This window comes from Cucumis melo, chromosome 4, assembly GCF_025177605.1.
Source record: "Cucumis melo cultivar AY chromosome 4, USDA_Cmelo_AY_1.0, whole genome shotgun sequence".
Classification (NCBI taxonomy): Eukaryota; Viridiplantae; Streptophyta; class Magnoliopsida; order Cucurbitales; family Cucurbitaceae; genus Cucumis; species Cucumis melo.
The window spans coordinates 9,170,333-9,192,234 of NC_066860.1; the positions used below are offsets into that span (position 1 = coordinate 9,170,333).

Sequence of the window (21,902 nt, forward strand, 5' to 3'; positions counted from 1 at the left end):
CCACGAAACTCTATAACGATCTGATATTGTCTACCTTGACATAAATTTCATAACAATAAAGGTAGTTGTCTTTATTTATATATATATATTTGGTAGTAAGGAAAAGAATTTTCACATGTCTCCACAATGGTGCAATATTATCTACTTTGAGTATAAAACTTTCATGGTTTTGCTTTTGTTGTCACTCCAAAATGTATCGGGATAAATGTCTTCATTTATATACACATGATCACTTCCTTCCCTAATTAATGTGGGATTTTGGTCGCATTTCAATAATAAATTTGTATTATCGGTCTCAAGATCAAAAATTTGATTATCTTATTTTGACACAGCTTCAATTAAAAGGGTCATTAGTCAATAGGATAGTATATTTTTTTAAGCATCCATTATGGTTAATCGATTAAACCTTCTACCCTCTAAGAAGGAAGATGATATTAATAGTTATTGAGTTAAGTCCATATTATTGAATCCATGGTTCAAGTTGTTATTCTTAAGTTTCGCATACATCATTGAAACTTTGTCTAACGGCTTCGTGTGCCCCAAGGTTTAAGATGGTTGTACAGAAATCTTTCGCATAAATTATCCAAGTTTATTGAAAATAAGAGAATTAAATTTAAATATTTGAAAGTATATAAATCAAAATAGACAAGTCTCCAAAATTAAGGATAACATGTCAATTATCACTTAGTTAAAGTAATAAGAACATTTAAGTTAAGAAGTTGGTTATTACTGTCATAGTTATTCTAGTCGGATTACAATAGATTGTGTTTGGAAAGTAAATTATTTTAGTTTGAGTTATAATAATATGAGTTTGTGCTTCGTGGCGTAAACATTTTAATTTTAAAATTAAATAGTTAATAGAACTATATAGTAGAGAATGAAAAAACAAGGAACGTAAAATAGTAAAAATGGTAATATATATATTAATTTAAACCTTTCTAGCTTCTATACTTCTATTTAGGAAATGAATTAAAGTTTTGAATTTATTATTTATTATAGAATTACCTTTTGTTAATTTATATATATAGAAAAAATTCAAAAAAATATTTACGACTAGTGTAATAAAAAATAAAAGTTCATAAAGCCACCTTTGTATTTTCATAAATTTTAGATTTGCCTTTGAATATTGCGAGATGATTGATCTTCACTTCTTTTCTTCTTCTTCTTTGCGATTTATTCATCTCCTCTTCCTGATTTTCTTTCTTTAGCGTTTGGAGTATAAGATCCAATCGTTTAAATCTCTCTATTTCATCTTCATTATCTTTGGACAGATGTTTTGAAGCTATTTCACAATTATTATTTCAATATTATTCCTTATCTTCCTCGTATTATAGAAAATCAAAATCGTTTAAATATCGTTTTAAAAGATCAACACAATCGTTTGTCATGATTAACATTATCGTTTATCATGACTAACACGATCGTTTATCATGATTAACACGATCATATGATTATATGGTCAACACAATTGTTTACTATGGTCAATCCGATTGTTAGATTTTTGAAATTTTTTATGATTATTTACATTTGACTATGTGATTTATAATCAACACAATTATTTACCATGATCCACACGATCGTTAAAATTCAAATTTAACGATCATTTACATTAGACTACACGATCGCTTATCAATAACCAACACAATCACTTACTATAATCAACACGATCGTTTACCATGATTAACATGTTCGTTGACTATGGTTAACTCGATCGCTAAAAGTATATTATTTCACTGCACGATCATTTATCCTTGTAACATATCTTAAACGAGCGTGTGTAGTTATGGTAAATGATTGTGTATCATGATCTAAACCATTGTTAACACTGTAGTATATGATCGTTTAAAAATAAGATTACGTGTGCGTGTGACCAATTAATGACATATTGACAGAGGTATTTTTGGTATTGGCCCGTAGACTTTCTTTCCAATTTTAAAATTATTCTCTACGATGCAAATATTTTACTAGTTTACTATATATATATTTTTAAAAAAACCCTTTACCTTTTAATTAAAAATTCCAAAATAACAATAGCCATGCGTACAAAACAATAATATCAACCTATCCAAAATCATCCTAAAAAAAATTATATTCTACTCTATTCATCATTGTCTCTTATCTATATTATTCTCCTATGTAGAAGATGACGAGAGTGTTTGATTTTTTTTTTTCTTTTTCTCTTTTTGTTGTCTAAAGCTAGATTCCTTTTTACAAAAAAGAGAAGAAAATAAAAGGTTAGATTATTTTTCTTTTATATATATATCAACTCATTTCTACTTCTTTTTTAATATATTTTTCTTCTTTCATGTTAGGATAGAAATTAAAGTAAAAAAAATGTTTTGTAGAGTGAACCAACTTATTTATTGATATAAATTATATGTGATAAATTATGATTGACTCGTTAATTTCTATCATTTTAGTGATAAACATACTTATTTATTTGGATATATTATGACCTCATTGATAGAAAAAACATTTTTGTTATATTTATAAATACTTTCAACAATTTTATCATAAAAAACAATTTTCCTACAAAATTTTGTTTTCTTAATGCATATTTATTTTAATTTCAATCTAACCAAACTCAAATCATATTCAACATAACATGATGTATAATTTAAGATAACAGTTCATGAGATTGTTTAAAAATAGTCATTTCAAGCCTAACTAAGTAGTTAAGCATCTATACTTAAATTTGATCCTCAAGAAATAATGTTCTCCATTTGAAAAAGAAAATCAATTATGAAAAATTTCAAAATATAGCATGCTCAGCCAATATATTTATAAATATAATAAAATATAGAAAGATAGACATCTATCACTTATTAAAAATAGAAAATGATATTTTGGTATATTTGTAAATATTAATATTTTGAAGAATCGAATAATTTAAAACAATGGTGTTAATTCAATTATTATTATTATTTAAAGAGGGTAGACAAATTAGAATAAACTCACTATATAAAAATAATGCAAAAGTAGACAGTTACCATTATACCCTTGAAGCATCTAGTTTACTCCACCCATTCCCTTGACCTTGAGTTTGAGCTTGAAGAACCACATTTTCGTGTCTATATAAACCCACTATGCTTCTTTTTTTCCTCCCCACATCCAAATTCCAACCATCGTTTCTAAACACACACACACATACACCCTTCTCTTAATTACTCTTCTTCTCTCTTTTGTTTTTTTACAACATCATGCCTGAAGAAACTCCTCAAAAGTCCTCATTTCTCTCCACTACTGAATACTACAAACTGTTAGAGAAAAACAAGAAGACTCTTCAATTCATTGAAGATGTCACTACCAACGCCGACCAAGTCCAGCGTCGGGTCCTCACCGAGATCCTCTCCCGCAATGCCGGCGTTGAGTACCTCCGTCGACACGGGCTCGGTGGCGCCACCGACTGTAAGACCTTCAAAAATACCCTTCCTCTTATCTCCTACGAGGATATTCAACCTGATATCAACCGTATTGCCAATGGGGACACCTCTCCCATCCTCTGTTCCTCTCCCATTTCTGAGTTTCTCACAAGGTGGGTCTCTCTAATTTTATATATCTTCCCCCTCTTTTTATTTCACCCTTTTCTCTAATGGGTCTCTGTTTTCTCGTTTCTTTTCTCCTTCATATAGGATGAAAAAACGCTAAATTTACCGTAAACTCATCCACTTGAACGATTTTATTTTCAAATTTAAGTAAACGTCATCTCTATCCTCAACTTGTTTGAGTTTCCTTAAACTCGTAACTTTAAAGGTCCTGGTAAACATCATCTGGTTAGCCGGAATCCATCAACTTATTTATTTATTTTTTTGGAAATCTTTTCAACTTAATCTTTTGGAATCGACAGTAATTTCAACACAAACCCATAAGTGATGTCATGTTGAAATCAGCAATAATATCATTAGTTAGCCGAAATATCCATGCGGTCAAACAATTGGGTAAATGTCACATGACTACTAAAACCTATTGGCTCGAAGGACAATTATATTTAACATGGTAACAAGTATGATTTTTTTCCTAAAACCTATCAACCAAACAATAATTACAATACAAATCCAAAAGAAGAGGTGTGTCGGTTATAGCGAAACTGCTAAAAGAGATTATTTATTCAAAGAAAATAGTTTTAAATGAAAGGTTTTGAGTTTATAGATGATACTAAATTTTGTGGAATGGTTCGTGTCCAGCTCGGGGACATCAGGGGGAGAGAGAAAGCTAATGCCAACAATAGAAGAAGAGCTAGAAAGAAGATCATCACTCTACAGTTTACTAATGCCAGTAATGAGCCAATTCATAGAAGGTTTAGAAAAAGGGAAAGGAATGTACTTTCTGTTCATAAAATCAGAATCCAAAACCCCAAGTGGACTACTCGCTCGACCAGTACTAACAAGCTATTACAAAAGCCCCCATTTCAAGAACCGCCCATTCGACCCATACACCAACTACACAAGCCCAAACGAAGCCATCCTCTGTTCCGACTCATACCAAAGCATGTACGCCCAGCTCCTGTGCGGCCTCCTCCACCGCACTGACGTCCTCCGTGTTGGAGCTGTCTTCGCCTCCGGCTTCATCCGAGCCATCCGGTTCCTAGAAAAGCACTACACATTGCTCTGCCACGACATTCGAACCGGGACTCTGAACTCGGAGATTACGGATCAGGGGATTCGGGAATCGGTGAGGAAGATTCTGAAGGCAGATGGGAAATTGGCGGATTTTGTGGAAGGGGAATGTGGGAAGAAATGTTGGGGAGGGATTATAAGTAGGATATGGCCGAATACAAAGTACGTGGATGTGATTGTAACGGGGACAATGTCGCAGTATATCGGGACATTGGATTATTATAGTAATGGGTTGCCAATTGTTTGCACAATGTATGCTTCGTCGGAGTGTTATTTTGGAGTGAATTTGAAGCCGATGTGTAAACCAGGGGAAGTGGCATATACGCTTATACCAACGATGGCGTATTTTGAGTTTCTTCCTGTGAATAGAAGTAAAGAGAAGGAGTTGGAGAAGGAGCTTGTGGATCTCGTTGATGTTAAGCTTGGTCATGAGTATGAGCTTGTTGTTACCACCTATTCAGGTTCGTAATTTTTTTTTTTTTTCAATTTTAATTTTAAGATTTGTTTGTCAAAATCAAATCTAGGAGGAAAGGGAGAAAGAGAGCTGGTGTTCCATAAATTTTAATTTTGTGTTTATGAAGTTAAAACATACAAATATTTATTCAACATAAACAAAATTTAGTAAAATGTTTGCATGATTCTTTTAATCATTTTTTAGTAAAGAAACTTTTCAATTAATTCTTTGCTAAATTTCATATTTGAAAATAGATACTTTTTTTAAAAGAACTTTTTAGGATTTTGAAACATGTATGAGAAGTGGGTAAATTTCTTTATTTTAACTACTTAGATCCAAAACCAATTAGGTAACCAAAGTCTAATTTAGTAAACATAAAACTAAAAACCAAGTTGTTATCAAACATGAGTCTAAATAATATAATAAGAACTTTGTTTTGAGCTTTTGAAAATTTAGCTTATAAATAATTTCTCTCTTAATTTATGTATTATCTCACGGGTTCAAAAGCATACATTATAGCACATGATATTGTTTGTATGATTAAAGTTTTTCTGTTATTTACCTTCAGGATTGTATAGGTATAGAGTGGGAGATATACTAAGAGTGGCAGGGTTCAAGAACAATGCACCACAATTCAATTTCATATGCAGAAAAAATGTTGCTTTAAGCATAGATTCAGACAAAACAGACGAGGTTGAATTGCAAAATGCTGTCAAAAATGCCTTAACCCATTTGATACCATTTGATGTCACTTTGAGTGAGTACACAAGCTGTGTTGACACTTCAAAGATCCCTGGCCATTATGTTCTCTATTGGGAGCTAACTCCAAACAATGAAATCAAATCAACCCCTATTCCACCCTCTGTCTTTGAGGATTGTTGCTTTGCTATTGAAGAGTCTCTTAATGCTGTGTACCGTCAAGGTCGGGTCTCCGACAAGTCCATTGGTCCTCTTGAGATCAAGATCGTCGAAACCGGGACATTCGACAAGCTCATGGACTATGCAATTAGCCTAGGAGCATCAATAAATCAGTATAAGACACCAAGATGTGTCAAGTATGAACCCATTATTCAACTATTGAATTCCAGGACCGTGTCAAATTATTTCAGCCCCAAATGCCCTAAATGGGTTCCAAAGCAATGGACTTGAAAATGGAAATTTCAATATTGGATTGTTGTATCAATAGGGAATATTTAATCACCCTAGAGATTTTAATGGTTTTCTTTTTCTTGCATCCTTTCTGGAATTTTAGGCTAATTTGAAGTTAATAGACAATGTACAAAAGTAGATCCTCTGTTGTTCAACAAATTAAAGTAATCTTTTTTTTTTTTTTTTTTTTTTTTTTAATTTCTTTCCTCTTTCCCTTTACTTTTATGATCCTGTAAGAGTTTCTTTTTTCTTTCTTTGGGTAGTGTATAACAATGGATCAAAAAATATCACTATAGTTGAAAAGCTAGTATGTCATGTCGAATAATGCAAGTTGAAGAATATATAACACATTTAATATGTAGTCTAGCATAGTATCATAACATGTAAACTTTAACATCAAATTATATTAAAAATTCAGAAGAAGTGAGTGAAACCTATATTTGAATAGTCAATATTTGTAAAATCTATGCATGTAGAAGTGGGTGAAAACAAATCTGAACTTGTAGAGTCTGTTTAATTTATATATTTGTTATTTGTAAATATTCACAAGTAGGTTATATGAACCATCAAAATTATGGATGACGAAATTGGTAGTCAAGAACAAGAAAATTTCTACATATTAAAATAGTGAGACTACACCAACCTATATGAAGAACTTAATTTAGATTCATTTGAATGGGTTATTGCAAATATAAAATGCAGTACAGCAAAATGAGTTTTTTATGACACAAGAGGAAGTCAAAACCAAAGAGAGGAAAGTGAAATAAGATCATAAAAGTAAAACCAAAAAAACTTTTTCCATTTTAGAAAAACAGTATGCATCGACTAAGAGAACAATGCTAGATCAAATGTTAAATCAAATGTTAAAGCAAGATAAAACAATAAGGTAAAGACAAGGTAAAGTAGTAATAATACACTACATTTGGTAACTTAATTAGTTCGGTGTAATAATACACCTACGTTTAAGGTGTTGCACCTAATGAGAAGATAAGTTCACTAGAATATGAATTAATTACAAGCATACAATTTCTTACTAAGAGAGAAAGATTCGTTAGCAATGTCAAAATTTCACATATTATAATCAGCAATTGATTTCATCCTCCAAAATTTGTAAGGACTCAAATTGAGAAGTTAAAATTAGAGACAGGTGTTTAGAATTATTTTCTACATTTTCTTCACATATCCCATGCCAGATGGAGCACATGAATTGGTTCTATACCTCTCTCTCGCTTAATTATATTTTCGTTGATTTCTCAGTTAAAGGTTCTATTATTGCGACTTGCAACCTGAAGAAACAAGGTTACACGATAAAATGTGCTAACTTTGTCTCTAGGCGAGGATCATGATATAAAATGTACATATATCCTCACCATGCATTGCTACTTCTTCTAACTTTGCATTGAGTACAAGTTTTCTTCTCGCTTTGCTCAAGTGTAAGTGAAGTGAGAGGTTCCTGAGTAACCCAGGATCGAACACAAGGAATTTCCATCAATCTTAGTTATAACGTCTACTTCTAATTTCAAGTGATACAAACCATATATAGTATAAAAGTAAAAGTATGCTAATCCTATTATCTACACTAAGGTTCCTGTAAAAGGTGAGATGGAATGGAATGATCATGAAATATGAACTAACTTGCATTAAGAAAGATGTAGGAAAGTCTCCCCATTCTAGGTGATTTAGGCCATGTGAGATGCCTTTGATGCGATATAGATCATTCAACCATTTTATATTTAAGGTGAGAAACCTCTTGGCGCCTAAACACCACACTAGTTCTCCTTTCAAAACACAAATAATAAAGATATATATCGTGTGATTTATATATCCAGGTTTCTTTACTTATAAGCATCACATTTCCTCTCTATTTAATGCGATCGAGCAAGCTCTTGACACCTAAACACCACACTTGTTCTCCTTTGGGACACGTGTGATGGAGGTAAAATGCTAGAACTAAGTTTGTTTCCAAACTCATTTTTGCGCGTGTTTAATGAGGTCTTTGCTACTTACTCTCTCGAGCAGTTGACGACGAGTGTTTGATTCCTTCTCTTGAAGAGAATTAGGCAATAGAATTAAACTCAAGCTAAACACGATGAGTCTCATAATTAAAGAACCCTTATCAAGCACATAATTGATGCTTAAACTACTTAAAACACTTCAACAAGATGAATAATAAAGAAATGAGAGAAAGATAGTGAACAAAAATGCATTGTATTGATTAATGTAGGCCTTTTGACCATGAGAATAAGAATAGTCAAACAACACATTGAAAGAATGCAAAAATGGAAAGTAAAGAAATGCATGTGCTGAGCCGCAAAATGCATTGGTATGCATTCCTTGGCTCTTTTACAAGTTAGGGAAATGGCTAGTGAGCTTGTCTCTCTAATCTCTCTCTAAGCTCTCACTCAGTAGTTAACCGGAGAAGAGTTGAAAGAAGATAACTTCTATAGATGGAGAAAGATTCTAAAACTTTCCTTCCGTCAGTCCTAGGATATTATTTATAAAATATATGATCATGCAAAAAATTATTTATTTATGGTCCGAGGCTACAATTCATTATAATGCAAATAGAAAAAGAAAAAGAAAGTAGTTTGAAGCCTTTGCGTATATTTACTTTTTTGAATAAAAATATAAAAAATTCTTCACTTTAATACATGATTAAAATTTAAATTAATTATAGATAAATATAACAAACTTTTGAGTATTTATTAAATATAATTCGTATTAATTAAGTTGTTAAGGTATTAATTAATGATTTACCGAATGACATTTTTTAACCAAAAAAAAATTATAATACAATAAAGAGAATTGTAAAAAATGATAAATTTAATAAAATATTTACAAAATATATGAAAATTTCAGATTTTATCATTGATAGACACTGATATATATATACTTCTATAGTAACATTGATAGAGATTAATAGAAGTCTATAAGTTTCTACCATTGATAAAATAAAAATTTTAATATATTTCGTAAATATTTTAGATTATTTTACTATATTTGAAAATATTCTTAAAAATAATGATATTTATTTTATTGAATCAATTGTTTTTACAGTAATACGATATATGTCTATAAGCTTTTCACTTGCATCACATCACACATCGTTGTTTTCTAGTTTTAAAATAAATAAGGAAAAATTATTTTTATAAAATAAGGTAGTAGAATAGAAATAGGTAGAGAACTTGTTATTCTATAGAACATGATCTAAAAATTAAAAGATGCCATCACTAAATATTAAATTAAAGATTTGATCTTATCATTTAAACAATAATATTATTAAGTGGTTTAAAGTTGTTTTTTTGAGACCATAATGATCACGTTTTATGGGAATTAGATTCCCTACTTCTTTGATTTCTAACCAAAGATTAAAGCAAAACCCAAGTGAAAATCTCATGCATTTTATCCATTAAATAGCATAAAGCTAATAACTAAATCCCTTTCTCTTTCTTTTTGTTTATAACCCTCACATGAAAAGGACAATAACTTTTTGGGTTTCATATGCTGTTTGCCAATTAAATTTTAGTGTGTTAGTCTAAGAATAATATTGTGTCCAAAGCATAAAGTTGTTTTTTTCCCCTTTTCTTTTTCCATATAGAAGATGACTTGAAATATATAACCTTTGTCATAAAGTTCATGAACAATGAATCAAATTTAATTTCTGATGTTATAGCTGACAAAGAGGTTTTTTTCTTCTTCCTTTTTTCTTTCTTAAAGTGTAATTCCTATTTTAGTAGTGAAATTTATAACTTACTCCAATTGATATATCTGAACTATTGGAGTATATATACTAGCATTAATCAAATAAATATTGATGTTTTTAATCCTCATCATACCCAAATTATTCATCTTATTCAATGCACTTGACTTCTTTACATACTTATGTCATCACGTTGGTTCTATATTTAAAACTTTATTTCATATGATAAAATATAAAGTAGAATGAATGTGTTTGGAACAAAATATGTTAGATGAAAATTTTGAGTTAGCAAATATTTATTATTATTTTAATTTAAATATAGCAATATGTAAGTCTAAGTGGGTTTGTGATATCTCCACACACGTGCACCGCCGTGTTGAGGGGGTGACGAGGCGAAGAATAAAACAATATATATATTTTCCTAAAACTATCTTTAATATTTTAAAAAACGTTTCTTTTATTATAAATATTTTTTTAATTAAATTTTATAACGAAAACCGTTTAAAATTGAATGCGAATTAAATCTGAGGGTATTTTATCTTAGGGACAACATGGCGATCAAATTTGTTTGCACAAAAGAGTAGAGCCACGAAACGTTTTAAAGAAAGCGAGATCCGTGACTTAGCCATTCTTTAACCTCTTTATGTTTTGTAGCATACGTTTAGACCAGGCGATTTGATCAAACATTTTATCATTAGGCGTTTTGACCAAGTGATAGACGAAGTTATCGTTAAGCATTTTGACCAGTGGGCGATTTGAACAGATGAGATACCAATTTACTAAGACAAGATACGAGACGAATCGGCATGTGAATTGTCTAAGCGTTTAGTCTAGGCATTAAGACTTCTAAACCTACTAATCCTTCTAAGTGAATTGCAACAACAAAATATTACCTTCCTTAGAGTTGAATTATTAAAAATAGACATTTTGTAACTATGCGTAATGGTGCATGTATTTTGTAGGGAAGTGAGATAAATTTGTAGAGATTAGAACAAATAATATAGTACACTATTTTAGTGTGATATTTTAGAAATAATAATTTCAGTGATATACATATAATTGAGTATTTGGTTTTACACTTGGAAATGATTAAATGCATGTTGAAAGTGGTTATTGTTAGCATACGGCAAGAGAACAACAAAACAATTTAATAGAAAGAAAACCAAAAATTAAAGCTCATCCTGTTGATGGATGACCTCTAAGCCATATTTTTGCCACTCTATGTTGTTAAGCATGGAAGATATATACCTCGGCAACCAACAAGTTGTGTTGTCAATTTGGCACAGACAGACTCCCAGACTGCATGTGCGTGATAGAGTTTACAAATGGAATCAACGAATGATTGAAATTCATTTTTCTGTAGCAAATTTTCTAGCAAAAATGTGCCAAAGAATATATATGTATGAATTTTTGTTTCAGCTTAAAGTTGTTGGATTTCTGCGTCAAGCGTTTTGAATTGTTGGTACTTTCATGGAGGGTTCTTTTCCCAATAAATTTAAGAAAACAAATCGTAGAATGAAGGCTCTTAAAAAAATGTAAAAAAATGTGAACATGGTAAAACCCTTGTATTTACTAAACTAGGGTTATACATCGAGACTTGATTCAAATGTAATCTTTGACTTGAGGATAAGATCAACTTTAGTTGCCTTATTTATCATATAGGAATCTAGAAATATTTACAACCACCTGTAGACTGCTCTACAAGCGTCCCCTAAATTCATTAACCACTACAAAAAAATCTGGTAACAGATTCAACGTAAGTCTATAGATTACTCTTCTAGAATTTTTCATAATTAAGAGTTTCTTGATACTAATTTTCAATCAAAATTGCTTATTTTTACATTTTAGTATTGTTTCTATGACACAATTTTATTGCAAATGTATATCCAAAACATTGTCTTTTTTCTATCATTTAAATATTTAACTTGAAAAAAAAATCACCAAAGCGACAATTTGACATTTTTATATAGTGTACCTCAATAACTTCCTAATTTTGACATTATTAATGTATCATTTAATTAAGTATGTAGATCGACTTTTATGTATAGTCATTAGATTATGGTTCGATGACATAATGGTAATGTCATACAAACACTACAAGAAATTTGGCCTTTAATGTCGGTTTAAAACCGACATTAAAGGCCTTTAATGTTACTTGGCGACCGACATCTTTGTAAGCGTTATTAAAGGCCTTTAATGTCGGTTGGGCTTAAATGTCGGTTTATAACCGACATTAAAGATGTCTTTAATGTCGGTAAACCGACATTAAAGACCTTTAATGTCGGTTATAAACCGACATCTTTGAAGGTGTTATTGAAGGTCTTTAATGTCGGTTCATCTTTAATGTCGGTTTATAACCGACATTAAAGCTGTCTTTAATGTCGTTTAAACCGACATTAAAGACATCTTTAATGTCGGTTATAAACCGACATCTTTGAAGGTGTTATTGAAGGTCTTTAATGTCGGTTCATCTTTAATGTCGGTTTATAACCGACATTAAAGCTGTCTTTAATGTCGTTTAGTGCACATCTTTAATGTCGTTTTTCCACCGACATTAAAGACACATTTAATGTCGTTTTTCCACCGACATTAAAGACACATTTAATGTCGTTTTTAAAGATTCATCTCATGTCGTATTTATAATAGTTTTTATGACGGCAAAACCGATATTATTTGAGTCGAATTACGTCCGGAAATGTTCGTCATCGTATATTGTAAAAAATAAAAAAATGGCTTGCACACTAGCTATAATGCCTACTACTCAATGCACACAATAATACCTAATTCACCTGCAATGCACACAATAATACCTAAAATTCCAGCATACACTTCCATATAGAACTACAACAAATACACATCATCCAACACTTACATATAATCACATATCAATAAACACAACTATATTCAATACTATAAGTCCAACTACTCCAAATCCTCCAATATATACACTTATATATAATCACACATATCAAACAACACATCCTACCATCCATGGCAAACCAATAGTAAACACCTACAATGCATAAGATCCAACACTAAAATACAAGCACACTTTTCCACACTTCCATATAGAACTACAACAAATACACATCATCCAACACTTACATATAATCACATATCAATAAACACAACTATATTCAACACTACGATAGGAAGACTAAACATCTACGATAGTTGGGAGTAGGTAAGATGTCAGAAATTAATTGTAATAACTCAGTGAAACTCTTATCACTCCATCCAAATTTAGCTTTCAAATTATATAACTTTATCAACGTAGATATTTTGGTAAAATTCGTACAATTAGGATATAATGGTTTCTTGGCATCATCTACAACTTCCTCAAAATTTTCTGACTCGTCATTAAAATAATTATGTGCAGCCTCAAACATTCCAATTGTGTCATCAACATCATCCTCGTCAATTTCTTCTTTTACACTGCTAAAGACACTTTCATTGTTTCTCTTTATTGGTAGTGATTCACCATGAAAAATCCATTCTTGATAACTCTGATCGATGCCGTTAAAAAACAAGTGATCTCTAATTGTATTCACATCTAAAGTTTTTGCATTCACACACTTTAAACAAGGACATGCCATGACATTCGACGTCTTTGAATGCTTCAACCCATTTTTAATAAACATCTCAACCCCATAAGCATACTCAGATGACGTTCTATTCTTTTGCATCCACGACTTATCCATATTATATAAGATGCAATTTAATCTACAAAAAAAATCGAGAAAACAACGAAATTAAGTAAACTGAACCCACATTCCAAAAACTAACAAGTTCTATATAAACCGAAAAGAAACTACAATAATATTAAGCAAACAATCTAAATTAAGACTATGACATTTTCTTTTAGTTTTAGTTTTGGTTTTGTTATGATTTGGAAAATAAAATGTATGGCTAATTTTAGAAGTAGACCAATGTCAACCTAAATAATAGGGTATAATACTTGACTAAAAGAAAAGCAATTTAAAAGAGTTTGGGTTATATATAGGAGAAGCTTGAGGTAGCAAGCAATGTCAAGTGTCAACCACCAAATGAAAAGTCCAGGAATATATATATATATATTTTTATTAATATTTTCTTTTTCTTTTTAAGGAATTTATACGAGACCAACTTTAAGATCAAAAGAAACAGGGAATTACCAAAAATTACATCCATATGACTCAACCTAAAAAGTTAGATATAACCAAGATGAACTTAGTTGAATTGACATTTGTATGTTTTCGAGGATAAAAGGTTTTAGGTTCAAATCTCCCACTCTTAATTGTACTAAAAAGACATTTTAAAAAAAGTAAAGAAATTAGATATCCAACATTTTCCAGCATAGTCTTTTGAATTGGAAGAGGGAAAAAAGAAAAGAAAATAATAATAGTAATAATAATATAACATAAAGCCAACAACATAACATGAGTAACTCCGATGAGGAAACAATTCACCCAACTCAACAACGACTTAGCTACATTATCTACCTTAGCAAAATCAAACAAAAAGTTATTAACCAAATTCACCACCTTCCCTAGCTAGCATCAAATTCAACCACAATAGAATGAAGGAGAGAACACATAGAAGATGAAGATAGGAAGACTAAACATCTACGATAGCTTGAGTTTCGAACACCTTGGTAGACCACTCATAGGATATATTCCAAAATCCAAAAATTTAGAAGAAGAATTCAGTTAATATTATTAGTAATTACGAAGTCTGTGGTTTGAATCTCTTTTATCCTAATTGTTGATATTGACTTGATTAGTTATATTAAAAATAAAATAAAATTCAAATTAGAAGTTTGATGACATTATATTTGGAATTGGAAGTAATTATAATACAATATAAAAATTTGATGACAGAAGAATGGCAGGTTTGTTGCATGAAAATAAGTTTTTTTTTTGTTATTGGGTTTGATACTGAGGCTTATGCTTTATGTGCACAAAATGGAAATTAAGTATAACAACAGATAAGGAAAGAAAGGAATTTTCACAAACATATATTAAGAAAGACAGAAGCTGTAGCAGATAAGAAGGTACAATTATTTTTAAAGGCCACAAATTATACATTTTCTTTTATCTGGATTGAATCTTTTGCAAACAATCTTGAAACCAAATTAAGACTATGACATTATGTTCCTGCATCAATAATCTCTACCACTGTCGAACTAAAATAGTGATCAATTCAAACCACAGCCTAACATGCAAGATGTAATTTAAACCTACTCTTTCAAGCAAGAATGAAACCATGGAATCTTTCAAACCTTGATCAAATATTCAAAAGAATTAAAGACCAGTCATGCTAGAAAGTGTAAATGTAAATTACCATTCAAAAAGAAAAACTTTCAACAAATCAAACATAAAAATTCATCTATCCCTAAAGCAGTGTGAGAAATTTAGCCTAAAATTTCTCCTATAGACAAGACCAACATCATCAGAATGATCTAAAGCTTTTGTTCTAGTGATTATTGAAGACATGGACATTATCACAAACAATGTAACTAAAAAACAAAACTCCTCCATTAAGTTTGAACAATAATGCTATAATGGTAATAATAACGTTCGGTGTGTGCGTGTGTGCGTGGGGTTGATTTGGAGAGAGTAACAACGTGGAAGAAAGTGCACGTGATATACAGTTTATTCTTTGTGAGAAAAGTGGCAGCCCATATAAACACCTTCATATTCTACTGTCTTGTATTACCAGCCACAGTGGTAGTACAAGATGTTGAAGTTCCTAAATGGGGATATGTTTACATTCCTGCTATCATTACTCTTCTCAATGCTAACTATCGCAAGAGGTCATAAATACTTTCTGCACCAAAGTCTTAACCATTCTAACTAGATGCCACTCTTAAGAATTTTTCTTAAAATCAAGCCAATGACCTAACAACACATATGAATAGAATATATATATATATGGAAGTAAATGTAGGGGATGCTCACAGAATTGAAATCACTTACAGAAATTTCTCCTCTCCTACATGAAATCACTTACAGAAAGGTGAAAGAGACTGAGAGACAAGTTTGCTCATAGAATTGCCCACTAACTTCATCACAAAATCGATAGTTTTCCTAATCTCCCTATCTCTGACGATATATTCATTTCTAACTATGGCTAATGTCCATTCATCTTCAATTAATCTACATTATAATCCCTAATTGATTACTGTACAATGTGTACCTTGGAGTCTTTGTCCTTCCTGTTCCTTTCCAAATGCTTTCTAATCGAGACAACCTTCTTAATCAAATGGTAAAGATCCTCAGGAATCTCCGGAGCAAGCCCTTTTGATAGTAATAAAAAAACACACATTCAATTACCACAACAGCTCAAACCTAAAACTAATACATTGTTAATACTCAATCTTCCATATATATCATGGTAACAGCTAAAACCTAAAACTAATACATTAAAATTTCGAATTGATGAACAAGAAGAACAAGTACAATACCATGAGCAAGAATGCGCAAGATCTTATTGCCAGTAACACTCTTAACCTCAGCAGTACCGTGAGAATCACGAAGAATGACACCGATGCAAACTATATCCTCACCTAAATCATCCAAGCGGAAAGGTGAGATGGAAACAAGAGAAGATTAGAAAACAGTTGCATATGGTCTAGAAAATTAGAATATATCCTCACCTAAACCATAAAAAAATTAGAAAATTAGAAAACAAGATCAATTACACTGATTTTTGAAGATCACCTCCACTATTACACAGCTGCATATGGTCTCTCAAATCTAAAAGTCTCTACATTCCTACTTTATTGCCGATATTATAAGAACTTCTTGCAACTACAGCAATGATATAGCTTTATTTTCTCCATTCATTTTCCTGCCCAAGTTAAGCTAATTCTAAAGAGAATAGTTTTTTGATTCCTTTCTATGAACCCAGTAGAAAGTAAGAACTTCCAGTTTGACCAACATTTTAACATAGCACAACATCTCTAACCTGTACCTATCACTACACCTCATCTACCAAATACAAACTTCCAGTTTGACCAACATTTTAACATAGCACAACATCTCTAACCTGTACCTGTCACTACACCTCATCTACCAAATACAAGAAGCTTATACTAAACGCAACTCCAGCCATTTCATCCTTATTTACAGCATTATTGTAATTTATGCTTTTCAAGATTCGTCGACGCCAATAAAGCCCGCAACACAAATCTTCCAATGCCTTGACAACTTCCCCTTGTCTAAGAATCCATAATCTAAATCGAAATCAAAAAACATGCTAAAAACCCCAAATGAAAGAAGATGGAAATTTTACCGTGAGAAGATGTATTTTGTGAACGCGGACGAATTTGATTCCAAGGGTGGGCGAACCTGGTTGCTGGTTGATGTGAACGCGGACGAGCGGATGAGTTTCAAAAACCTGGTTGCTGTGAACGCGGTTGCTATGAACACGATTGCTGTGAACGGGGACGACCGGACGAATTTCTTTAGAAGGAGAGAAATGCGGCCGAATCGGAATGGTGGCGGCGATAGAAATGGTGGCGGCGATAAAATGGCGGCGTCGATTAAAATTGTGGCGTCGATCTGAGAAGAAATGAAGGAGATTCGGAGAAGAAATGAAGGAAGTTCGGAGAAGACGAGGGTCGAATAGATTTGGAATCGAATAGGTCGAAAGGTAAAGTAAGAGAGAGAATTCACGAAAAAAATTATTAAAAAAAAATTAAATGGACCTTTAATGTTGGTGGAAAACCGACATTAAAGTGTCGTTTTTTTCACAAAATAAAAATATTAAAATTAAAATTTAAATGGACCTTTAATGTCGGTTCTCAAAATGGCGGACCTTTAATGTCGTTTTAAAACCGACATTAAAGCTTTGTCTTTAATGTCGGTGGAGAACCGACATTAAAGATCCGCTTTTTCAAAACCGACACCAATGGTCTTTTTTCATTTTTCCCAAGCGACATTAAAGCCTATATTTGTTCTAGTGAAATACAACTAATAATATTTATTATATGTACAGAACCTAGTTTTAATGATAATGTAATCTCTGTTTTGATTCATATATTATTTAATGTTCCAATTTTTCACCAAATAAATATGTTAATGAACCTTTATATATAATAGTATAGTTGTCAACATGTATAAAGTAAAGTTATAGTATATTCAGTTACAAATCTAGTAATAAAAACATAATTGTTTGTTTCACTACAAACAAACAAACTATATACAATTAACTTACTTCTGACCTTCTAAGCTTCATCCAGCTTCTACGAAGACCTAAAGAGAAACAAAAGATTCATTTTAAAAACTGCCAAACATTTATAACAATACGTGCACTATTCGTAACTTACTAGGATTTATTCAAACGAAAAACAAACCTAAAATCAATATAATGCATGTCTAAATGACACTTTCATTCTTAAGGAAATTTAAAAATATCTAAATGTTAACCTTTTACTTGTAAACGAACACACAAAAATATTTGAAAGTGTATAAGTGACATCTTTGGTACAATAGCAAATTAAAAACCATACCTAAAAGTGTGGAAGTTTCCAAAAACTTAAAGCCTAAAAACCTAGGATTATACAAATATTTCAACAACCTATTACTACAAGAAATCGGCGCTTTTCCGACGCCAAAAAGTACGTCGGCACAAAGAACATCGAGAATAAGGATATTCCCGAAGTCGGACAAACGCGTTGTGAAAACCCTATTCCTGACGTCACGCACAATGCGTTAGGAGTGGCGTCGGGAAAAAGGGTATTCTCGACGCGTCAAACACGCGTCGGCCAAACGATGTCGGGAATAAGGCCAAATTAAATTAAAAATACACCTTATTCCCACGCCATGCTCAGTGCATCGGGAACGACATTGGGAATAAGGGGTTTTCTCGACGCACTACTACGCATCGATAAAACCTTTTAATGAGTGTCGGGAAATCCCTTATTCCCGACGCCATAGAGGGGATCTCCCGACGTTTTTGTGCTGCGTCGAGAGACCTCCTTTATAAACGTTTTACTTCTGTTTTACACAGAACTGAAAAGGAAAGGAAAAGGGAGAAGAGAGAAACGAAGATTTGTTGCCGTTCCGCCGCCGCTGCCACCTAATTGGGTAAGTTTAAATATAAAGTTTGTTTAGTTTAAATATAAGTTTTAGGGTTTTTTTTTAAGAAAATTGTTTTATGATTTTGTTTTGGAATAGATTTTTGTTTGTTAAATGTATTTTTGTATAGAATATGTGTAATTTGTGGTTGAATTGAAATTTGAAGGGTTTAGACTTTAGGATTTATAGTTAAATTGAAAATTGAATGGGGGGGGCTTATAATTAAATTTAAATTTGATGGGTTTAGGGTTTATAGTTAAATTGAAAATTGAATTTGGGGAGGGTTATAGTTAAATTGAAAGTTGAATTGGACCAGGGGGGTTTAGTTTGTTGGTGCGGGTTCAACATACTGATGATTGTGGATTAAATTATGCATGATATTGAGTTTTTGGTGGTATTGGAACATCAAGTTTTTCTGCTTAAATCTTTACCCCAAGTCTATTGAGACTATGAATAACGATTCTTTCTTGAGTCATTAAAAAAGTTGTTGTATTATGGATGCAATATACACTTCTCTTATACATTTGGAACATTTTGTTATTATTGTTAACTATTACATAATTGAGTTTTATGATTGACAAACCTAGGGATGTAGGATTTGATATTGACCCCTTACCATTTTCTGTTAAGCACCACTTACCTTATCAAACTCATAAGCAACACACGATCTAATTAAAGCCACGAAAATTGGAGCAAATGAAGTTGTTCTTTTAACATTCTACCTTCAGTTTGTTAATTCCCCCACATGGAAGAATTTTTTTCCCCAAGTTTTCTTAGATCTCGAATTTATGGATTTCATCTGTTTTTAGCTTGCTATGGAGTTACATTTGAGATTCTCATTTTTTCTCTTTTGCAGTAATGAACAAGTTGCTAACTCATCGATGGATTCAATTAAGACACTGGATGCATTTCCACATGGGATGGTAAATATATAATACTAAGTGCTATTATTTATCTGCTCTATATGGTTAACTCATCCTCTATGTTATTGTTAGGGTGTTGATATAATATTAACTTTATCTTCACTTCCAACTCATGCTTTTGGGTCAATAATGTTATTTACTTTCCATTTAACATTAATTTTTGCTTATTGGGTTTTTCTTTCAAATTTCAAGCACACAAGTGAGAGACAAGTGCTAGAGTATTGATCCATCATTTTAAGCTTTTGTGTCAATCGATGATTTAAGAGTTACAATAAGTCTCTTTGCAAAACTAACTGCAATTTGTTTCTGTAGGAAATCATCATCCCATCAAATAAAATAGAAGCAACACACCTAGAGACTGTAGCTTCAACATGTTCATCTTTGGTATTGTAGCGGGTAATATGACTTTGCGATATTGATAGCACTTAATGCTTGCTGAACTATTGTTCTTAAGAAAATTCCTCCAATGTCCAATCATGTTCTCTTTTACTATAGTTTATGTTTATTCATTGTTTCTTTTTAGCATCATTACTTAGAAGAAGAGTCCCCCATCTTGTAGTTTACTTGATAGTAATTTGTGCTGATTGAGATTAAAATTTCTCACAGAAGAGTTCGAGTCATGGCATTAGTAGTGAAGCTAATTTCAGTTTCTAGCTTTATGGCATCAGCAGTATACAATGCAAATTTACTAAGCCTACTGGAAAGTGAAATCAATAACCTGCAGCTGTTACTAAGCATTTTTTTGTATTATGAAAACTACATTTTTTGTATTAAACTTACTTGAAAAAACAGTGAGATAATCTATTAGGACTCCAGTTAATACTAAAGCAAATAACAGTTGTAATAGCTAGAGGGGCAGCAGAGAAGAATAATACATGAAACTTTGTTAACCCAGTTCGGCTAATATTGCCTACGTCTGGGGAGCTGCGTACAACCCTGATGAGTAATCTTTATTAATATTCACTTGAGTTAAAATATATCGATACAACATATGATACTCTGCTCAATAATATAACTTTATAACATGCATCTTGACATCAGACTCCAGGCTCCCCCTGAGTTACTAATCTTCATGATGTCTGGCTTCAAGCTCCCCTGAACACATAAGTGAATATCTTTGGCGACGTCTTTAGATCCCTCTAAAGGTCCTCGTGATCATACCAATCACTTGTTTTGTCTGTTAATCATCATTAATAGTTACTACGATCAACATGACGATCTCATTGACATAAGATCATCATACCTTTTTAACTCCATCGCTTCTCAGACGACCTTGATGCAAGACGACCGTCTTCAATCTGTATTTTCCGCTTTTCCGCCATACACACGATCTCCACTGCGTAACGTCACATATATAATATATGTATAGATCTTCTTATCTTAACAAGATTCCTACAATAGTGGGAAATCTTTTTATCTCTTAAATATCTCATCTTTTAATTCATTAATCAAGATAATTAGTCAAAGATATTCCATAATATCTTTTAGACAAAAACTCCAACATTACTAATATTTTTTGAACTTATTCGTATTATTAATTTTAAATATTTTTTTTAATTTGTGTTTGTATTTCTTAATTTATTAATTTATATTGAATTCTTTTTAATTTAATCCAAAACGTCGGGAAAAATATTTGAGCAATCTGAATGTCGTTGAGAATGTTTGAGCAATCCGAATGTCGTTGTGAATGTTTGAGCAAAATATTTTAGGGAAAAAAAATTAGAAATTACGTATTTAAAAAAATATATAAAAATAAATACGCGACACAATGAAACGTCGAGACTAGGATGCATAAGACACATCGGGGAAGGGTTTCCCGACGCACAAAAGACGTTGAGAAAAAAACGTCGAAAGACGCATTCCCGACGCCGCATCATGCGTCGGCATAAGGTCTGTTGGGAGAGGAACTCCCGACGCCACTTTGGTCGACACATGTCATGGCGTCGGGAGAGGCATTCCCGACGCTGTACCAACATGGCATCAGGAATGCCTCTCCCA

General features: G+C 31.9%; 1 protein-coding gene across 1 annotated transcript; it reads left to right on the forward strand.

Moving 5' to 3' along the window:
• The first annotated feature begins 2,969 nt into the window (after positions 1 to 2,969).
• On the forward strand, positions 2,970 to 6,399 carry LOC103494980 (indole-3-acetic acid-amido synthetase GH3.6). The gene is made up of 3 exons (XM_008456390.3): positions 2,970 to 3,535; positions 4,185 to 5,077; positions 5,639 to 6,399. Exons 1-3 carry the CDS (start codon positions 3,201 to 3,203, stop codon positions 6,217 to 6,219), a joined length of 1,809 nt encoding a protein of 602 aa, XP_008454612.1. The 5' UTR covers positions 2,970 to 3,200; the 3' UTR covers positions 6,220 to 6,399.
• The last annotated feature ends 15,503 nt before the right edge of the window (positions 6,400 to 21,902 follow it).